The sequence below is a fragment of the Chaetomium globosum genome, genomic scaffold, assembly GCF_000143365.1.
Source record: "Chaetomium globosum CBS 148.51 scaffold_2 genomic scaffold, whole genome shotgun sequence".
NCBI lineage: Eukaryota > Fungi > Ascomycota > Sordariomycetes > Sordariales > Chaetomiaceae > Chaetomium > Chaetomium globosum.
In genome coordinates, this window is record NT_165977.1 from 3,543,733 (window position 1) to 3,561,480 (window position 17,748).

Genomic DNA, 17,748 nt, shown 5'->3' on the forward strand with positions numbered 1-17,748 from the left:
TCTGCATCGCCGGCGGATTACGTCGATTTCGCAGCCGTCGAATTTGCGGGCGATAAGTGGTCACGTGGAGGCGCTAGCGATTTCGCGGGCGTTGCGCGCATTGCGCGCACCATCGATAACTAAGCAAATGCCGGGGGGCCCACTAGGTGCGCGGGTCCGCGCGGATTACGTAACTCCAAATGCATGTAACGTAATCTATCACCTTCTGGGACACACCACCTTGTGGGACACTTTTCTGCCCCACACCCCACCACGTCGACTTCGGACGCACCTCACAACACAAAAGAGAGTCTATTCGGAATGCATTCTACATAATTCGAGCCCTTATTTACAAGGGCATTTTCTGGCGTTGTGCTCGATTGAGCCACAAACACTGCACTTCGGCTGCGCACGCTTTCGTGCCTTTGGCGCAGTCGTGTCCGATGGCCCCACCTCTCCTTCTTCGACCTCTCGACGAGCTTCCTGGCTTCCTTGACCCTTCTGACGAGCATTCTGGGAGGCCTCGATGTGTGTCATCCCTTCTCCAATCGTCATAGTCCCTCCTGTTTGAATGAAAGCTCGGCGTGTCCGCTTTCTCTTTTGTCGACCATTTTCAGCTCGAAGTCGCGAGTTCTCTTCCTGCAAAAGAGTAGCATTGTGCATCGCCATCTGGCAGCCCTTGATGATTTTCTGAAGCGCCTGATCTGTTGGGCTTATCTCTCTCTGGTGTTTCCTTTGGAGAGAGTCAAGTTCGACGATGTTTCCTGGCGTTTTGAGAGGCAGACTTGGCGGTTGGATAGGGGTAGGAGGGGGACTCAGTGTCCGTATCCTGGTTTGTAGCCGACAAAGAACCTGAGTTGGATCGAAAGGCAAGAGCCCTGCAGCTCTAAAGCCGCTTGCGATGTTCTTTGTATTGAATGTCTTTTTCCGAGCTTCGAGGAACAGTTCGAGGAATCGCGGTTTGTCAATGTGATGAACCCCGAGTGCTATCTTCGCTTTGACAAGGTCGCCGTACGTCCGCTTAAGCACAGCGAAACAGCTAACGTCAAGGGGCTGGAGGTAGTGCGACGAGTGCGGAGGCATACACTCTGTAAGGATCCGATGCTCAGTACAGAATTTGTCGAATGCAGGCGTCGAATGGCTTCCATGACCATCGAGAATGAGAAGCCGATATCGACCAACAGTCCGTTTTCGAGTTTGTGGCTCGAAGACTTCTCGAAGCCACTCGAAGGTAAGCTCATCGGTTGTCCAGCCGTTATCGCTGACTCCAATCCGCCATGTCTTTGGCAGCACTGAGCCGTCGTACCACGACGAAATGTGGACTTTTCCTTCAAAGATAATCATCGGGTCAACACTCCAGCCGGATGCGTTAATGCACTCGATGACAGTTGTCCACTCTCGATTTCCCGGCTGGATAACAACAGGTCGATTCCGTCGGTCAGATCGAGTGACCACTTTAGACGTGCTTGCAACACCCATCTGGAAACCAGTCTCGTCAAAGTTGTAGATGTCGCTGTCAAGAACACCGTATTCGTTGATGGTCCTTTGCACTCGTGCAAACCACGCTGAAATCTTCTCTGGATCCTCGCATAAGGCCCGTTGATAGTCGTACTTTCTAGAATACTTCGTCTCCCGATGGGGATGCCGATGAAGAAGCCGCTGGACCCAGTTCTCACCGACAGTCATTGCCGGGACCGGGGTGGATGTAAGAGACGCGTCGAGTAGAGTGAAGCCTCCACGCTCGCGGAGAAGAAGGTCAGCCATCTGTCGGATATAACCGATCGTCGGCGACATCCCACGGTCGTCCAATGACTCGATCCATTGAATCAAGGCTGCTTCTTCAGTTGGGCGTAGCTTTCGGTTCTTGACTTGAGCTTCTTGACGCGTACCGCCCCCCTTGACGCGTCTGTGGAGAGTGGACTTCGGTACACCAAACGCATCCGCAGCCTTGCGAATGATTTTGATTTGGCCTGAACGTAAGGCCTCGAGTGCTAATTGGATTCTATCTTCGTGCTGTAGAGGCTTTGGCATTTTGCCGGGCACAATGGCGTAGTGGAGTGCGTCCGAAGTCGACGTGGTGGGGTGTGGGGCAGAAAGCTGTCCCACAAGGTGGTGTGTCCCAGAAGGTGATGGATTACGTTAGTTAACTAACTAGTTAACTAACTAATTGCTAAATATGCATCTAACTAGTTAACAGAACAGTGCCCCGCACCTCCATCAACGCCAACACCACTTCCACCTCCACCTCTACCTCCACCACCGATACCGCCGCCGCCGCGATGGCCACCTCTTTTGCAGACGACTGCCTCCCTCCTGAGAATATTTACGACTCTCGAAACGCCTTGTTTGAAGCAATCAATGCATGGGCTATAACGAGAGGTTACGCCTTCACGACTGGAAAGTCGACCACCGAGAAGAGCGGGAGAATGACAGTTACATACGCCTGCGACCGAGGCCGCCGGCCCCCCGAGGCATCAAGCAGTCGCCAGAGAAGAACTAGTAGTCGAGTGACCAGCTGCCCCTTCTCGGTTCTAGCTAAAGAGTCGTCCGATGGTAGTTGGGTTCTTAAACACCGCCCCGATTCTCGATTCTCGGTACATAACCATGAACCAAGCCAACACCCAGTCGCGCATCCAGTTCATCGACAACTCTCTGGAGGCACTTCACAACTTGCAGACTTCTCGAACGCTGGTCTCGCACCGAAAGAGATTCAGACCCTTGTACGACAAAGTGGCTCGCTAGCTACCCGGCAAGATATCTACAACCGGATCGCGGATGTACGTCGAGATGCTTGTGAAGGCCAGAGCCCGATTCATGCGCTAGCCAACCAACTCGAGAAGGAGGGCTTTTGGAGTCGAATCCAGTTTACACCAGATGGCCGTGTCACAGCAGTTCTCTTCGCGCATCCCGACTCCCTTGCTTACCTTCAAGCTTACCCTGAGCTACTACTTCTTGACTGTACATACAAGACGAATAAGTACGGCATGCCTCTCCTTGATATGATTGGCGTTGATGCAGCACAACGGTCTTTCTGTATTGCATTTGCATTCCTGAGCGGCGAGACAGAGGAAGACTACACTTGGGCTCTCGAGCAGTTAAAGTCACTGTACGAGCAATGCAATACTACTCTCCCATCTGTAATTCTTACGGACCGCTGCCTTGCAGCCATGAATGCAGCTTCGGCGCTCTTCCCTTCAGCTGCAACGCTCATCTGCATCTGGCATGCGAACAAGGCAGTCCTTGCCCGATGCCAACCAGCATTCCCGGAGGCTGAGAAGTGGAAAGAATTCTACGACTCTTGGCATTCAATCATTAGTTCGCCAACAGAAGAGGAGTATGCCAACCGGCTTGCACAATTTCAACAGAAATACGCTGTTGAACACCCCAACGAGGTCGGGTATATCAAGACCACGTGGCTTATCCCATTCAAGGAGAAGCTTGTACGCGCTTGGGTCGACCAGTCGACTCATTTTGGCAATACAGCTACCTCACGAGTAGAAGGGATCCACGCCCTCCTCAAGTCATACTTGAGGAGATCGACATTCAACCTCTTCGAGGCTTAGAAGGCAATCCGACTTGCTCTCCAGAACCAGCTCGCCGAGTTACAAGCATGCCAGGCAAGGCAACAGACTCGGACTCCGCTTGAGCTTTCTGGGGCATTGTATGGAGTCGTACGAGGATGGGTGTCACACGAGGCGTTAAGGAAGGTCGAGGAGCAACGGAAGCTACTTGCAGAGACAGACCGTCCACGATCCCTAACTTGCACAGGTACTTTTACTCGTGTGTCTACGGGCTCCCATGCTCGCATGCACTTGATGCTCTCCAAGGCGAGCCTCTTCTTCTCAACCACTTCCACTCACATTGGCATTTAAAGCGCAAGGGAACCCCACAGCTACTCCTTGAGCCTCGCCAGCGCATTGAGCCAATTCGGGCTCAAAGCTCACTCCCCAAATCAAGTACAAAGCGGGAGCCGAGTCAGTTTGAGGCAGTTGAGGCCCAGCTCCAGGCACTTGAGCCCCGTCGGGCTCCAAGCAAGTGTACGAAGTGCCATGCAGTTGGCCATATAAGGACCTCGAGGGCATGCCCTCTGCGGTATTCAGATGTATTGTAATTATTCTGGCGATGGCGTTGATGGAGGCGCGGGGCACTGTTCTGTTAGATGCATATTTAGCAATTAGTTAGTTAACTAACTAGTTACATGCATTTGGAATTACGTAATCCGCGCGGACCCGCGCACCTAGTGGGAGCCAAATGCCGGTGGGTGAATTACTCATCAGGGTCGCTCACTGTCACTGGTTGACTGGTGGGCGACCAGGCGACATCGGTGGAGCGCCGGTCCCGATGCCGCGGCCATGCACCCCGCCCCCGCCCACTCCGGAAATTCCGCCCTCATGGAGAATCCATACGACACAGCAGGATTGTATCATATAATTCTAGCCGGATATAAAAGGGATTTCCCAGCCTTCACTCACTTATCCCACACAAACCCCACCTAACCAACCCCAACTCACCTCCAAACTCCAGTCAATAACTAACCTCTCTATCAACCCTCCAACACCACCTCCCCCTTTTCCAACTTTCACTCCAAATCCCATAACCACTTCATACCCCATACCAACACCCCCTCTCACCAAATACCAAACCGCCACATAACCAGCAACCAGCAACCGCCAACCTCCAACCACCAACCAACTCCCAAACCACCCACCCACCAACCCACCATGCCCACCCCCTCCTTCCCCACCCTTCCCCCCACCCCGACCTCCCACCTCACCCTCAAACACGGCCCCGAAACAGCCCAACTACTTCTCCGGCAGCCCGCTCAACCGGGCTCTCCATTCCTGCGATCCGACAGCGCCTTTCCTGCTCGCCGCCTTCGCCCACGCCGAACGCCCGCTATCCTGCTGCTCAACCAGCTCGCGCCCACTGACACGCCAAGGGCGATGGAGAAGTACGGCTGGGGGTATCGTGCGGGGTGAGGATGTGGTGGGGTTGACGGGGACGGGGGAGGAGCTGTTTGGGAAGGAGGAGAAGGAGATGGTGGAGGGGTTTGATTCTGCGGTGGAGAGGGTGGTGGTGGTGTTTTTGGGGGTGGATGATAGGGGGGTTTTGTTGGGGGGTGATGGGGTGGTGGAGGGGGAGGGGAATGCGCAGGGGGTGGAGGGGTTGCAGAGAGAGGGGTTTGTGTATAAGGATACTAGGGGGGCGCCGTATTTTGCGGTGGATGTTACCCCGAGGGGGGAGAAGGCCGGTGTGGCGGAGGAGTTGATCAAGAGGGTGACGGAGAGGGGGTTTACGTTCAAGGAGGCGACGCCGCGGCATATGGGGTTGCAGGCGGGGCACGGTCGGTTTACCTTTTTTCTTTCCTACTACACCCTCCTTGCTCTTCCTCTCTCTCTCCTCTCAATAACTCAGTGATGTGATGTTACTGACACTTCACCCCACCCAGCCGCCATGTACGGCCAAGCACGCGCCCTGGTGGACTGGAACGCGCGCACGCCCTTCTGCGCGCAGTGCGGACAGCCGACGCTGTCGGTGCACGCGGGTACGAAGCGGGTGTGCCCGCCGACGGACCGAGCCGGGGTTCCCGAGGGCGAGCCGGCGCGGGAGCGGCGGCCGTGCGCGACGCGCGGCACCGTGTCCAACCACAGCTTCCCGCGCACCGACCCGACCGTCATCATGGCCATCGTCAGCGCCGACGGCACCAAGGTCTTGCTCGGCCGCCAGCGCCGCTGGCCCCAGTACTGGTTCAGCACCCTCGCCGGCTTCCAGGAGCCCGGCGAGTCCATCGAGGAGGCCGTGCGCCGCGAGGTGTGGGAGGAGAGCGGCGTGACCGTCGGCCGCGTCATCCTGCACAGCTCGCAGCCGTGGCCGTTCCCCGCGAGCCTGATGATCGGCGCCATCGGCCAGGCGATGCCGGGGGATGGGGAGAAGATATTCCTGGGCCACGACGCCGAGCTGGAGAGCGCCAAGTGGTTCCCGCTGGAGGAGGTGAAGGAGGCGTTGGTGTTGGGGACGAGCAACCTGGGCGAGGGCGCACCCGAGGGGTATGTCGAGGGGGCGCTGAGGCTGCCACCGCAGACGGCCATTGCGAATCGCTTGATAACCGCCGTGGTTGAGCAGTGGTGGGTTCAGCCAAAGATGTAGGAAGCATAGAGGGGTGGTTGTTATAGAACGGATAGAAGATAGATCATAATGGACATGGTGTAATGGTCATTGGGTGCGAGATGCAACTGTACATGAATTCGTTATTGTAGCCTTGGAACACGGAAACTCGGGTTAAACATTCAACACAGCAACTTGCATGCATTGTGAAGCCGGCCAACTCCGCTCGAATAACTGCATGGTGGTGAAAAAAGGCGCAGAAAAATACATTCAAAACCACAGAGGAATTCTCAGCTCCACGCCCACATAGGTACCTAGGTACGCAGCGAAGGACTTTGAAGTCAACCCGTAAACTCGATGAATGGAAGGTTGTTGCCAAATCGGCATCGATCCCACTATGCTCCGCCAGGCTCAGCCAGGCGGGCTCCAGCTCCAGCCAAGCCCTAACCAGCCCCCAACCAATCACGTCCCCCCATCTCCCACCCCACCACGGCCCCCGCGCCCCACCCGCCAACGCCCATAAAAAAACCTTCGCACCTCCCAACTTCCTCTCCCTTTCCCTTTCCTTCCCTCATCAGCAACACCACCCCAACCCAGCGAAAACCACCCCGTCCGTCTCCTCTGCACCGCCACGTGAAGCGGAAGATAGACGGGCTCTGCTTTTCGTCTGGGTTGCGGTGGTGTTGTTGACCGGCGGCTCCACACAGTGGCTTGCTGAGGGTTAGTCTCTTTCCTCGATGATTCTTCCTCCGTTCCCGGCCTCCAACAGCAACGTCCCGCAAGGGGCGCGTTAGACCATCTCTCCCTTAATACATAGCTGCGGACGGCGACTCGCCGAGGTCCGTGGCCGTGGGGTGGTCTCGACAGATCTTTTGTTTTGAAACGCGTTTTGCATTTTTGTTTTGTGTACTATTGTGTGTGCCTATGCCTGTCAAATTGTGAGATTTGTGCGGGTCGGTCGAACGAGCGACGAGCGACGAGCGACTAAATCTATCGTCGCAATGCGCTGGGCAACAGGCTCGTGACTAACTTGTAGAGTGGCATTTCGTCGACTGGAGTAGACGCTCGTCCTCATCGCGTACCCTTCTCCGGTTGTTACGTACTCTGTGCTTGAATGGTCTAGCAAGCAACTGGCTGGGATTTACTCAAGGTGGACAATGATCATCACTTGAGTGCGAAAGGCATGATGCGTGGTCATCTAGTCCACAGGAACGCTCGTCGCGCCCGTTATACAGCCGTGGGAAAAGGCAATCATCGACCTACGAGGCATGAGACAATCACATGGGCACCAGAAAAGTTCAGAACAACATTGATTCATTAACCATGATACCGAGCTTTCGCCCGCGAGGTCCAACCATGCTATGAATTATGTTCTGAGTGGCCCAAGAAACCCCAGACCCTTTCCGTCACGGCATCAATCCTCGCTTAGTAGATGCGCTTGGGGGCGAACATGTAGCCTTGATGGTGAGGCTGCCAACGTTCTGCCAGCCCTTCTGAGCAGGGAGACAAAGTAGTTGATGCCAACATGATGTTGGCGATCAGCTGGTCTGGGTCATGCCAACGTTGCCGACAGCGACGCCCATGCACAGAACCTTCTTGAGCTGGAACTTGACGGTCGACTTGACTTCGGTAATCTTGGCGCTGAGGTCGTCGGCGTGCGAGACGGGGGTAGGGAACTTGCCAGCTGTGGACGGTTAGCCTCTGTCGTTGCCGGTGTGAAGTTGCGGGGACGGTGATTGAACATACCCTTGGACAGACCGGGGCCAAGCAGACGTGGGATCTGCTTGATCAAGGTGTCGGAGGCGACGAAGGCATCGTACTTGCGAGCCAGCTTCTTGATGAGCTTCTTGTTCTTGTTAAGCTTCTTCAAGTCGTCGGCGCTCATGGCATCGACGCCGCCATGCTTGGCCCTGTCAATATCGTGCTGGTCACCCAGGATGCAGATGGCCATGTTCGGGCGGGGGACGGAAGGCAGCTTGACAGTGCCGGAGAAACCTGGTGGTCCGGTTAGACTGCAGTCGCTCGCATTTCGTTCTCGTTGGACGTACGCTTGTCACGCTGGGGGTCATAGTTCTTCAGGCCGATCTGGAGCCTTTGTGGTTGTTAGCTAGTGATTCCCAAGCCATTCCACTCATTCGTGGGGGCGGCTTACTCGACGGTCTCCAGGAAGTTACGCTTCTTGGTCTCGTTGCTGTACTCGAGGAGCTCAGCAACGTTCTGACGCACACCGGCTGTAAACTGGTCAGTTTGCGGATCGTGGAGTCGTTGGTGGCTGTGATCGCATACCGACGGTAATTTTAGACATGTTGGCCGTCTTCCAGTAGAATTTCTTCTATAGGTGAGGTTTATTGCGTCGTGGACGAGAAGTTGCGAAGTTGGAGGTTTGAGGGAACGAATTTGCGAGACCACCGGGGCATTTTCAAATGTGGGACAGACGGCGGGGTGCCTGCGGCAGCATAAGTTACGCTAGTCCGTTTCAGGCTGGCCGTGAATTTGTGGGACAGCTGGCCACAGGCGATTGCCAGCTGTGCGCCAACAATACCTATCAATGCGACCGCCCAAACACCAAACATCAACTGCCTGCACTTCATGTATGATGTTGAGACCCAGGATGTGTGTTTTTTCCCGGTTGAAACCCTGGGTTAGTCGGCATTAGAAAATTTCCCTTATATCCCCCCGGGAGTTCTATTCCAGCCCGACCATCCAAGTGTTGACCTGCTCGGATTCATCTACCGGCCGACTTCAACGCCGAGGCGAACATAGTTGTGCAGCAGTGTGGTATTGCGAAGTCTGTGTTCTCGTCCAATAGTGGTTACGCAACTTGCTATTCGTCTTCACTATCAGAGGAGGAGGCCGATGCAGGCGATGCAGGGGATGCGGATGATGGCGTGCCCGAGTCGCTCTCTGAATCGGAAAGTGGCGGCGGAGGGGGTGGTAAGAATGCTCGGCTGGCATCTGTCCTTCTATATCCCTTCGGATGCCACCAGTCATTTAGAGGACATCTGAAGTCGGATAGGTCCACAAGCACACTACTTTTCTAGTTCTCCTTCTGAAGCGTCTGGGTGTACTCAAAACCAGCCCGCCAAAGGAAATCCAGGACTTCCTGCATCTGGCCCGTGTCGTTATCGCCTTCCGGAACGTACTCGTACATGATGGTAAAGTGTTGCTGACCGCGCACTATACAACGGTCACCGTACTTGGGTAATCTGACGGGTATCGGGCGTAGTCGCCGCTGTGGGAGGTTGTGAAGATATTCGCCGTCGATTTTCAGCCAGCCGAAGCACTTCTTCATGCGCGGAACGGATGTAATTTTCACGCCGTTGGCGTCTTTCACTTGCCGCCTCTGGCGGCCCTCTGCGGAAAAAGCCAACAGATTATCAATAGCGTCCTCAAAGCCAGCCGGTCGAGCGTGCACTCGTATGGGAAGAGTGTCTATGTCATGACTAGCCGCAGCTGCCATCTTCTCAAGGAGAGCGGCGTTTTGGGCCTCTCGCTCAGCCGCGTAGTAGAGCATGTACTTTGGCGGTGGCTTGGTGTCCCAGAACTGGCTAGTGTGTCAATACGACCGCCAATATGGAGTGAGAGCATTATTTAACGCACTACTTTGACAGCGAAAGGTCCCTCGCTGCCAACCATAACTTTCCATACTAACCCGTCAAGTCCACCGCTTAGTAAAGAAACCCACGAGATGGCTTCGAGATCAAACGGGCACCGCCGGAGGAGGGGCTGCTTGAAGGCCGCCTCCGAACAATCGGGAGGGCCAACGATTGGCGCTTCATCATAAAATGGTCGGCTTGCGAGCTCGGAATTGTGGTATTGAACCCGTTGAGACATTGAATCGACAAGAACACAAATGCAAATTACTAGTGCTGGAACGACGATGACACTGGTGTTTGCGGGTTGCAAACACAAAACAGCGAGAAAGGGTGCATGTTCTGAGACCCCAGGCAGCCTTCAGGACGCCAAGACTCCGGGGGCCTATGAGGTAGGGAGTGAGTTGGCGGGCCAGGCTCACTGGTATTGCCCGTGAGATGACATGCCGGCCGTCATCCCTCATGCGACTCGAACCAGGGGGCACTTTGCTACGCCGTGGGCCGGCCCATGATTTACCGACTAGGTCCCCATGGATGGACATGGGGAGAGTCTTGTAGTTGAACTCGTTCCACGGGACCCAGTTTCTAGGCTGCAACTGATGACTATTTGTGTTAGGGTCCCAGTTGACAGCGGAAGTTGTCAACCGCCATGTTCTTGACTTATAAAATGTCAAGTATTATTGCCATAGAGGTATCTGGGATGAGGTATCATGGTGCGGTAGGCACGTGAAGAGTGTCATCACATCGTTGACGAGGCCCAAGAATAAATGAGTGACAAAGAGACAGAGACACTTAAAGTGCCCTATAACATTATATTCCCGGTACGTCGGCGACGCAGACCTAGCGGTGCCGATGTGATATTAATCTCCCTTGAACGACACCGTGATTCCTAACTACATAGCATTAAATGTCCTTGTCGACACACCAACTTCCAGTCCCACAACCGCGGACGCAAGTGACGAAAGTGGTAACCCGGCCCGGCCATTTTCGGCACACTTTACACCGAGGATCGAAGGTGAACCCAAGCCTAGGTGGCAAAGCGCCTCCTTCTGCTGCTGATGCTGCTGCTACTGGAAAAGCCTTCGCATCCCCGAGGTGTGTACTGCCCGGCATGTACTTGCTGGTATCCGTAGCCTGGCGAGGTGCAACGAATGTCAGTAGGGGAACGGCAACAGGCTATATTCAGGGGATGTCCCCCATCCTAGTAGTCCGAGGGGACGGCGACTGGATGTACACATACCTGGATCAAAAGGCACACCTTCGGGTTCACTGGAGGGCCCACTGCTTGGTTTGACCGGGGCAGGATTATGGTTCGGTGACGGTCTGATGTTCAGCCCTACGGAACTCATGGTGTTTCGTGGGGGTCGTCGTTGGTACTGGGTTTCTTGTAATCACGGTCGGGTGCCAAAATGTAAGGAACTGGAAGTAGTTGGTGGTTTGATGTTGGGTTTGGATCTTGGTTTACCCCTTCTTGACGTCAGTTCAACTCCTTCTTATATGCGTAGGGCCCATTGTTCATGACCGCGACGACGCCACTAGAGAGGAAATGTTTGATGCTCAGGCGACGCTCCCGACTCAGAGTGTTTCGAAGAACCAAGGTGGCAGCCATCGCACAAGTCGCCGCCGTCCAACCATGTTGCTGAGCACACAGGATCCCTCCCGTCGCCAACGGTAGATAGCAGCCGCATCTGTACGGAACCCAGGCCATGCAACGGGACGTTTTACAGCCCATGCCCCTTTGAGAGAACCCGGCCTCCTTGGCTCTCGAGCAACGGCCAAGCATTACATCCCCTATCAGTCTTCTCTCACAAGTCGAGCGACGTTCACGGCTACGGGCCAGCTACTACGCCATCTGCGCGAATCGTACACAACATACAAAGACTGGATGGACTGACGATACGATACAGCGTGAGAAGGTGGCCACGCGGGGCAGGTCGCAGGCTGATGATCGAGTGGTCTCGGACCGAAACAGGCAGGCAGAACGCAAACTCAAGCCAAAACAGGAGCAGAAGAGTGGCTGATAAGGCGCGGGTGAACCACGAGTCTTGCCCAGACAGGACGATCCCGTCGGGTGGCAGAGTCTCTTGACGGGAACCAACTCCTGGCCGTTCCTGAGCACGACGGTGGGCTGTTCAAGAGCTGCGAGAACCCACCGACCTACCTACTCATTTTGTGAAGGCGCAGTGCTAGTATCCCTAAACCTCTCTGGTGGGCCTTTGAGATTCCGTGGCTATATGCAACCTGCCGCCACGGCTGGACCCAAAAGCGATTTGGCCGGGGCACGGCCGGGCTATGGTGGATATGCCGAACCCTTAAAACGGACATCTCGATCGCGCAGACAGAAAGCGGCAGATGGAGAGATCCTGTCAAATCCTCGTCGTGTAACCCGTCGCTGACAACGGGCACACATGGCACCTTGCACGCGCGCACAGGCTGTAGATAGCCGCGAGACACACCGTCATAGGGACACATACAAGAAGGATGAGGCTAGTTTGGTGAAATCTTGGGACACTGGCAGTTTTCTAGCCCCCCAGCACATCGAACTCGTGGTGAAAGAAAGAATGTCGGGAGCCCCCACCACCAGAACCCAGGGCCATCGAGGCTCGAGCTCTGGTTCCCGAAGGAAAATCGTGGTGGGAGACCCAGAATTCTCTGGCACGCAATATGACCGATGGCGAGTGAGGAGTGTCAAAACCGGTTGATTTATGGTGCTAAAAGTGTATGGAGAAAAAAGAAGAAGAAAAGGAAACAACGTCCAGATTGAGCCGTTATCTCAACTCAAAAATGCTGTATGGGTGGGGCCATGGTGTCGCCGGCACGACTCGGGCCGGCAATAAGAGGCACGGACCATGCCAATTTGGGGTCTAGCCCCACCATCTTCGCCAAATAAAAACCGCCAGCTCAAGAAATTCCTTCCCTGGGACTGACAACTCCAACGAAAAGTTCTGGACCTGGAATCCCGAAAAGTGTGCAACGCTTCACGCTCTCGCCTGAGCGACCGCGATTTTATGCTGCAGCGTCCTCCGTCACCTCATCGGAGCACAATCAGTCACACCAAGGTTTTCCTCGTTACCGCGATGCTCAGCGGTCTTGCTCTGCGCATCGCTGCTTTTTGGAAGCACCATTTCTTTTCCATTCCGAACAGCTTCGGAATCTCGCAGCTCTTGACTTGAGAGCCGCGACACCTTTTAGCGAAACCACGATTTGCCTACCTTTGTGCCTTTCAGTGCACAACAGGTTAACTTATTATATCGTTCGCAGTGGAAGAACAATCCAACGGCCTAGACAGCCAGTCCTATCCACCCTGCTGCCGGGCTGTATCCGTACGGTAGCAGGACTAAAACGGACAAACATCTCATGACCAACACGTGCTGTGCATCCTGATGTGTACAAACCCTGGATGCGCTCCAGGCTGCATTCTATTCATCGTCTCATCGTATCAAACATGAAATTGTTCCGTATGTCCCTGGGAATCTCTCTCGAACTCGCAACTCGCACAATCCCGTCGGTGCTCCAAAACGCCAGAAAATATCAAACCCATAGCCCCCCCTTTCTATGTCTTCCCGTCGAAGATGTACTTCTCATCGGTGAAAGAGAGCAAGAACTTGGCGACCAGCCGGCCGGTGTAGTTGTAGGCCACGTTGCGAGGGTACGGGTGGTCCTCGATGTTGGGCAGGATGGGGTCGGCCGTCAAGTAGTCCAACTCAGACCCTGTCTTGGTTAGCATGGTCTTTCTTTGCAAACATCCGAGGATAGCAAACTCACAATCATCATCGATGAAGCGCCTCAACTGCCGCACCATGTCGCCGGCCTCGCGGTCCAGCTCGCCCAGCTCAAAGCAGGCATCGTCGATCAGGGGGTTGAAGCTGCGGGCAGCGGCGTCGCGCGAATGCGTCTGGTAGATTTGGTGGAACTGGAAGGCGAACTGCTTGAAGGGCATGTTCTCGATCTCCCTGTTGATGCCGAGCACAAAGGACCGCTGCCAGGCTGGGGCGTAGTGGCGCCGCAGGTTGATCTCGTTGTCCGAGATGACGAACAGGTCGGCCGCCATCTCGACCGACTCCATGAACAGGCACAGCACCAGGAATGAGGCCAAACACGGCGCCCACTCCCTGCGCAGCTTGGGCTTGAGCGACTTGCTGAAGTTCTCAAACAACAGCTGCATCTCGCGGCACAGCATCTCGTCGACGACGGCCTTGATCTGCCGGTTCAGCACCCGCGGCGTCACCCACGGCACCCCCTGCGGCACCAGCCCGGTCGACTGGAGCTCGACAATATTCTCCTGCGTCAGGCAGAGGTGCCTGGTCATGACAAAGTGCATGGCGTAGATGGACAGCGCCCGGCGGACCATGGGCACATCGCAGCGGTTCGCGTAGTCGTGCACAATCCGCAACACCTTCCTCGGCAGCTCTGTATGCTGCGGCGCGGGCGTGACCAGCTCTGCAAACCGCGGCTCATCCACCAACGACTGGATATACTCCCTCAACTTCTTTTTCAACTCGCCCTTCTGCCCATCACTCCCCTCCTTCCCGCCCTCCCCCTTCGGCATCTCCAACCCAATCGGCGCGGCCCCCCTCGCCGCCAAATCCATCCCATTCCTCCCCATCTGCACATGCCAATGCTGCAACACATCCGGGCTCCTCGCCGTAAAGAACTTGGCCCTCACCTCCAGGACACTCCTCCTCCCAAAACCCACCCCGGACACCAACGCCACCGTACACGGCACTTCCACCCCCCCGACCCTAAAACACTCCACATTCCCCTCCACAAACCGCACCACCTCCTCCCTCTTCAAATGGCCCCTTATAAACCCCGGAAACAGCACCGGCGTAAAATCCCCAAACTGCCAGCACACCACCTGCGGCACACTGCCCGCCAACCTTACACAATTCCTGCACGGCCGCTCCTTGTCACAACGCACTTTACGCGCGTGGCAGCTGAAACAGGCGCCCATGCGGCGCACGACCAGGGCGGACTGCTTGGTGTCGGTGGCGAGGGGGCCCTTGCGGCCGCGCTGGGTGGGGCCGCGCGCGAGGGCGTCGACGCAGTCGAACGGGTTGAGGTTGGGTTGCGTGGCCGTGTTGAGCGTGATGGAGGAGGGGGTGACGATGAGGAATTTGGAGGCGGCGGTGGAGGAGGCTGAGGTGGAGGTGGTGGAGGAGGAGGTGCTGGTGGGGGAGGCGGAGGTCGGGGAGGGGTGGGGGGCGGTTGGGGTGCGCCGGGGGTTTTTGGATGCGGTTGTTGGTGTTGAGTTTGCGCGTGGCGGGGATGGTTTTAGGGGCGGAGGTGGGCGGTGTCCGGCGTCGGTCGGGGAGGCCGGGCTCGAACTTGATTTGTGGTTGGGCTGGGGAGTGTGGGCCGGCGCTGGCGGGTGGGCTGACCGAGACGGAGTGCAGGGAGGGGGAGTAGGAGTGGGAGTGGGATGGCGAACCCGACATGAAGCTTGGGTCTTCGATGATGAAGATGGGGGAGGCTTCGTTGGCGGACGGGGGGGTGTTGTTGTTGCTGCTGTTGCTGTTGGTGTGGGCGTGGGCATGGGCGTGGACGTGGGAGTTGGTGTTCATCTCGTGGTTGCCCCTGAGGTTGATGTGCTCCCATGGTGGCACGTTGATGGCCGACTGCGGGTTCTCGAAATGGCCGGTCTCGAGTGACTGTGACTGTTGCTCTTCGAGTATGCTGGCCGAAGAGAAAGGGTTGAACACACCATCGTAGTCTACAGCGATGGTTAGCATACCACCCACAAAAACCTTGCCTAACACCCACGCACCTTCGCTGTTGAACTGGTTGAATACGACATCGGCTGGTGCCTCGACCGAAGGCATGAAACCCAGTCCATGATTCTCCAAGCCGTGATTCTCTAGTCCCTGGTTATCCAACCCGTGGAAGAAGCTCACGTCCCCATATACACCACTCCTGCTCTGCTCGACGGCCGTTGAATAAGGACTCGGCTGATCAAAGTCCCCATGCAAAGGCGATGGCAGAGCTGCCGGCGAAGGGTGTTGCAGCTCTACAAGTTGGCCATCTGGTAAGACGGCCCACGAACTCCCCAGGCTGTGTGCCGGGCTGGACAAGAGCCCGAGTGATCCGGAACTGGGGTTGCTAATCGCCGTCCAAAACGCCTCGTCCTGTTCGCGCGTCGAATCCGGGGGAAACTCAAATTCGAGGCCCGAAAGCGGCGATGTACCCGACGAGACTGATGCCGATGCCATGGCTGCTGAGGTTACCGTGGTGCTGGTCGCACCGATCCGGCGATGCTGTACTGTGTTTGCTTGTCTTTTGTCGTCGTGTGCTCTGTTCGAGCCTGTGTCGTAGCTGTCCACCACCACCTGCCGTCAACCGTGTCCAGAGCGCACCGAAGGATGTTGTTTGTCCTCGGTCAGGGGCGGCGAAACGTAGCGCGGGGAGTCTGGTGGTAGTGTTCGTCCGGTTTGACGGGGGCTGTGAGAGAGGGGATCGAAGCACAGGTTTCCGTGTGTGCAAGACACCGATTTCCAATACACAACGGACGAATATCCGAATATCACAGCAAAAACCGGTCGGTGCAAGATGTGATTTTCCTCGATGGGGAATAGACACAAGAGAAACCCTTGTCGTCGTCGATGCGGGGCGGACGTTGATCTTAAAGGCGGGCGGCCATGACAATCCCCCATGCTCAGCCTCGAGGGACTAAACTGGAACGAGCGACCGAATGGGAATTCAGGCGGGCAGAACGTGGATGGGGGGCGGGAGACAGGGATTGCCGATCGCCCTCTCGGCGTAAGCTAGCCCCTTTTTGATCACCGAGGCCACTCTGCCGGGCCGGCTTGCATCTGCGGTGCACACCGAGGTCCTGGAACAGCGAGAGTATAAAGGAGGGCCTTGGTCCTTGCTCGGTGACGAGGCAGAATGACTTGATGGTTCTTGCCAATCGGGGCTTTGCCCTGTCGCCGTGGGTTGAACAAACTTTGTCTTGTGGGACTGCGTATACTACATGCCGAGTGGCGATGGCATGGCTGGGCCTCTCTCATTTTCTACTTGCAAGTGTCAGTAACACAGCGAGGAAGCAAGGTTACCTCCTGCTCTCTGGAGTTGACAACGTGTTACTCCTGAGCCCGTCTAGGGTGACACAAATGCATTTCACAACAACAAATACCACAGATGCATCATGCGTGCTTTCAGACACCAACAAAGCCATTTTGGCCGGGACCAAAACGCAATCAACAGTACGCAAAACATAAATAGTCAAAGTACTAACTAAAAGCAGAGTGCCTACCCAAAACCACAGATCTTGCCATCCCAGCAACCTTCTAGCAAACGTGTTCGAACGAAATAGCCTCCCACCCACGCAGTCATCATCAGATTGCCTCGGCTCCGCTCCAGAGCGTATGCGAAGAGCCGAATGAAAAGGAAATAAAGGTCATCAGACACACAATAGACAAGAACCAAAACCAGCCGCGCGTATATCCCTCCCTTCATCAAGTGAGCGTCGGATGACAAAACCACCTGACAAAGTGCAAAAAAAACAGGCCGTCAGCAACCAAAAGTCATGAGCCAGAGAGCAATGCGTATCCATCGGCCCAGCCCAGCCAGCAGATACCATCGAGCAGCCCTCGCCACATTCGCTAGAATGAGAGGAATGAATGCCCGGCAAAAGAAAGCCCACGCTTCCTTCGAAAGGCCCATCTATTGTTCCCAGGCCATCCATCATAAACCAAAAAACCTGCAGTGGTGGTCGAGTCACCGTCGGCATAAATCGTATCATGCGTGCATACATTGCAGCAGCAGCAACCCCTTGTGGCAGGGGGGCCAAAAAAACGTAATGGGGGGGTTGTTTATCCTTCCGGTAAGCCGTCCATTCCTAGGCGGCAGAAAACGTCATAAAAAACGTGAGCGTATGAGGGCGAGCGTGAGCGTGTTGGTCTCAAAAAAACGACCGGGCACGTACGGCCCAAAAGTGATATGGCAGAGCCGGGTCATCAAAGATCCCATAAGAAAAGGAAAAACGTTGTGGGGTTGGTGTCAATGTTGCCAACCATGCCGTAAAGAGAACGGCAAAGAGTCATGGAGAGGAGGCTCATGGGAGCGCCTCTTC

The 17,748-nt window shown here is 55.6% G+C and overlaps 6 protein-coding genes across 6 annotated transcripts in view; 2 read left to right on the plus strand and 4 right to left on the minus strand.

Moving 5' to 3' along the window:
• CHGG_03236 (uncharacterized protein) overlaps positions 1-2,010 on the minus strand; it is a gene marked incomplete at both ends in the record, with an annotated part of 4,774 nt that extends 2,764 nt beyond the window's left edge. Inside the window, one exon of the mRNA XM_001229751.1 lies at positions 393-2,010. Within this exon, the coding sequence (XP_001229752.1) occupies positions 393-2,010 (1,618 nt within the window). The remainder of the gene's footprint in view (positions 1-392) is intronic.
• Positions 2,011-2,258: 248 nt separating this feature from the next.
• CHGG_03237 (uncharacterized protein) lies at positions 2,259-6,126 on the plus strand (the record flags this gene model as incomplete). The annotated part of the gene is made up of 4 exons (XM_001229752.1): positions 2,259-3,419; positions 4,257-4,399; positions 4,932-5,323; positions 5,429-6,126. 4 exons carry the CDS (start codon positions 2,259-2,261, stop codon positions 6,124-6,126), a joined length of 2,394 nt encoding a protein of 797 aa, XP_001229753.1.
• Positions 6,127-7,622: 1,496 nt separating this feature from the next.
• On the minus strand, positions 7,623-8,389 carry CHGG_03238 (60S ribosomal protein L1; the record flags this gene model as incomplete). Its single annotated transcript, XM_001229753.1, has 5 exons — positions 7,623-7,768; positions 7,831-8,079; positions 8,133-8,176; positions 8,237-8,315; positions 8,371-8,389. 5 exons carry the CDS (start codon positions 8,387-8,389, stop codon positions 7,623-7,625), a joined length of 537 nt encoding a protein of 178 aa, XP_001229754.1.
• A 732-nt stretch (positions 8,390-9,121) lies between these two features.
• Positions 9,122-9,918, minus strand: CHGG_03239 (uncharacterized protein; the record flags this gene model as incomplete). The annotated part of the gene is made up of 2 exons (XM_001229754.1): positions 9,122-9,632; positions 9,737-9,918. 2 exons carry the CDS (start codon positions 9,916-9,918, stop codon positions 9,122-9,124), a joined length of 693 nt encoding a protein of 230 aa, XP_001229755.1.
• A 3,312-nt stretch (positions 9,919-13,230) lies between these two features.
• Positions 13,231-15,886, minus strand: CHGG_03240 (uncharacterized protein; the record flags this gene model as incomplete). Its single annotated transcript, XM_001229755.1, has 3 exons — positions 13,231-15,053; positions 15,109-15,390; positions 15,445-15,886. The coding sequence occupies 3 exons, from the start codon at positions 15,884-15,886 to the stop codon at positions 13,231-13,233; spliced, it is 2,547 nt and encodes an 848-aa protein (XP_001229756.1).
• A 684-nt stretch (positions 15,887-16,570) lies between these two features.
• On the plus strand, positions 16,571-17,059 carry CHGG_03241 (uncharacterized protein; the record flags this gene model as incomplete). Its single annotated transcript, XM_001229756.1, has 2 exons — positions 16,571-16,605; positions 16,942-17,059. 2 exons carry the CDS (start codon positions 16,571-16,573, stop codon positions 17,057-17,059), a joined length of 153 nt encoding a protein of 50 aa, XP_001229757.1.
• Between the last annotated feature and the right edge of the window lie 689 nt (positions 17,060-17,748).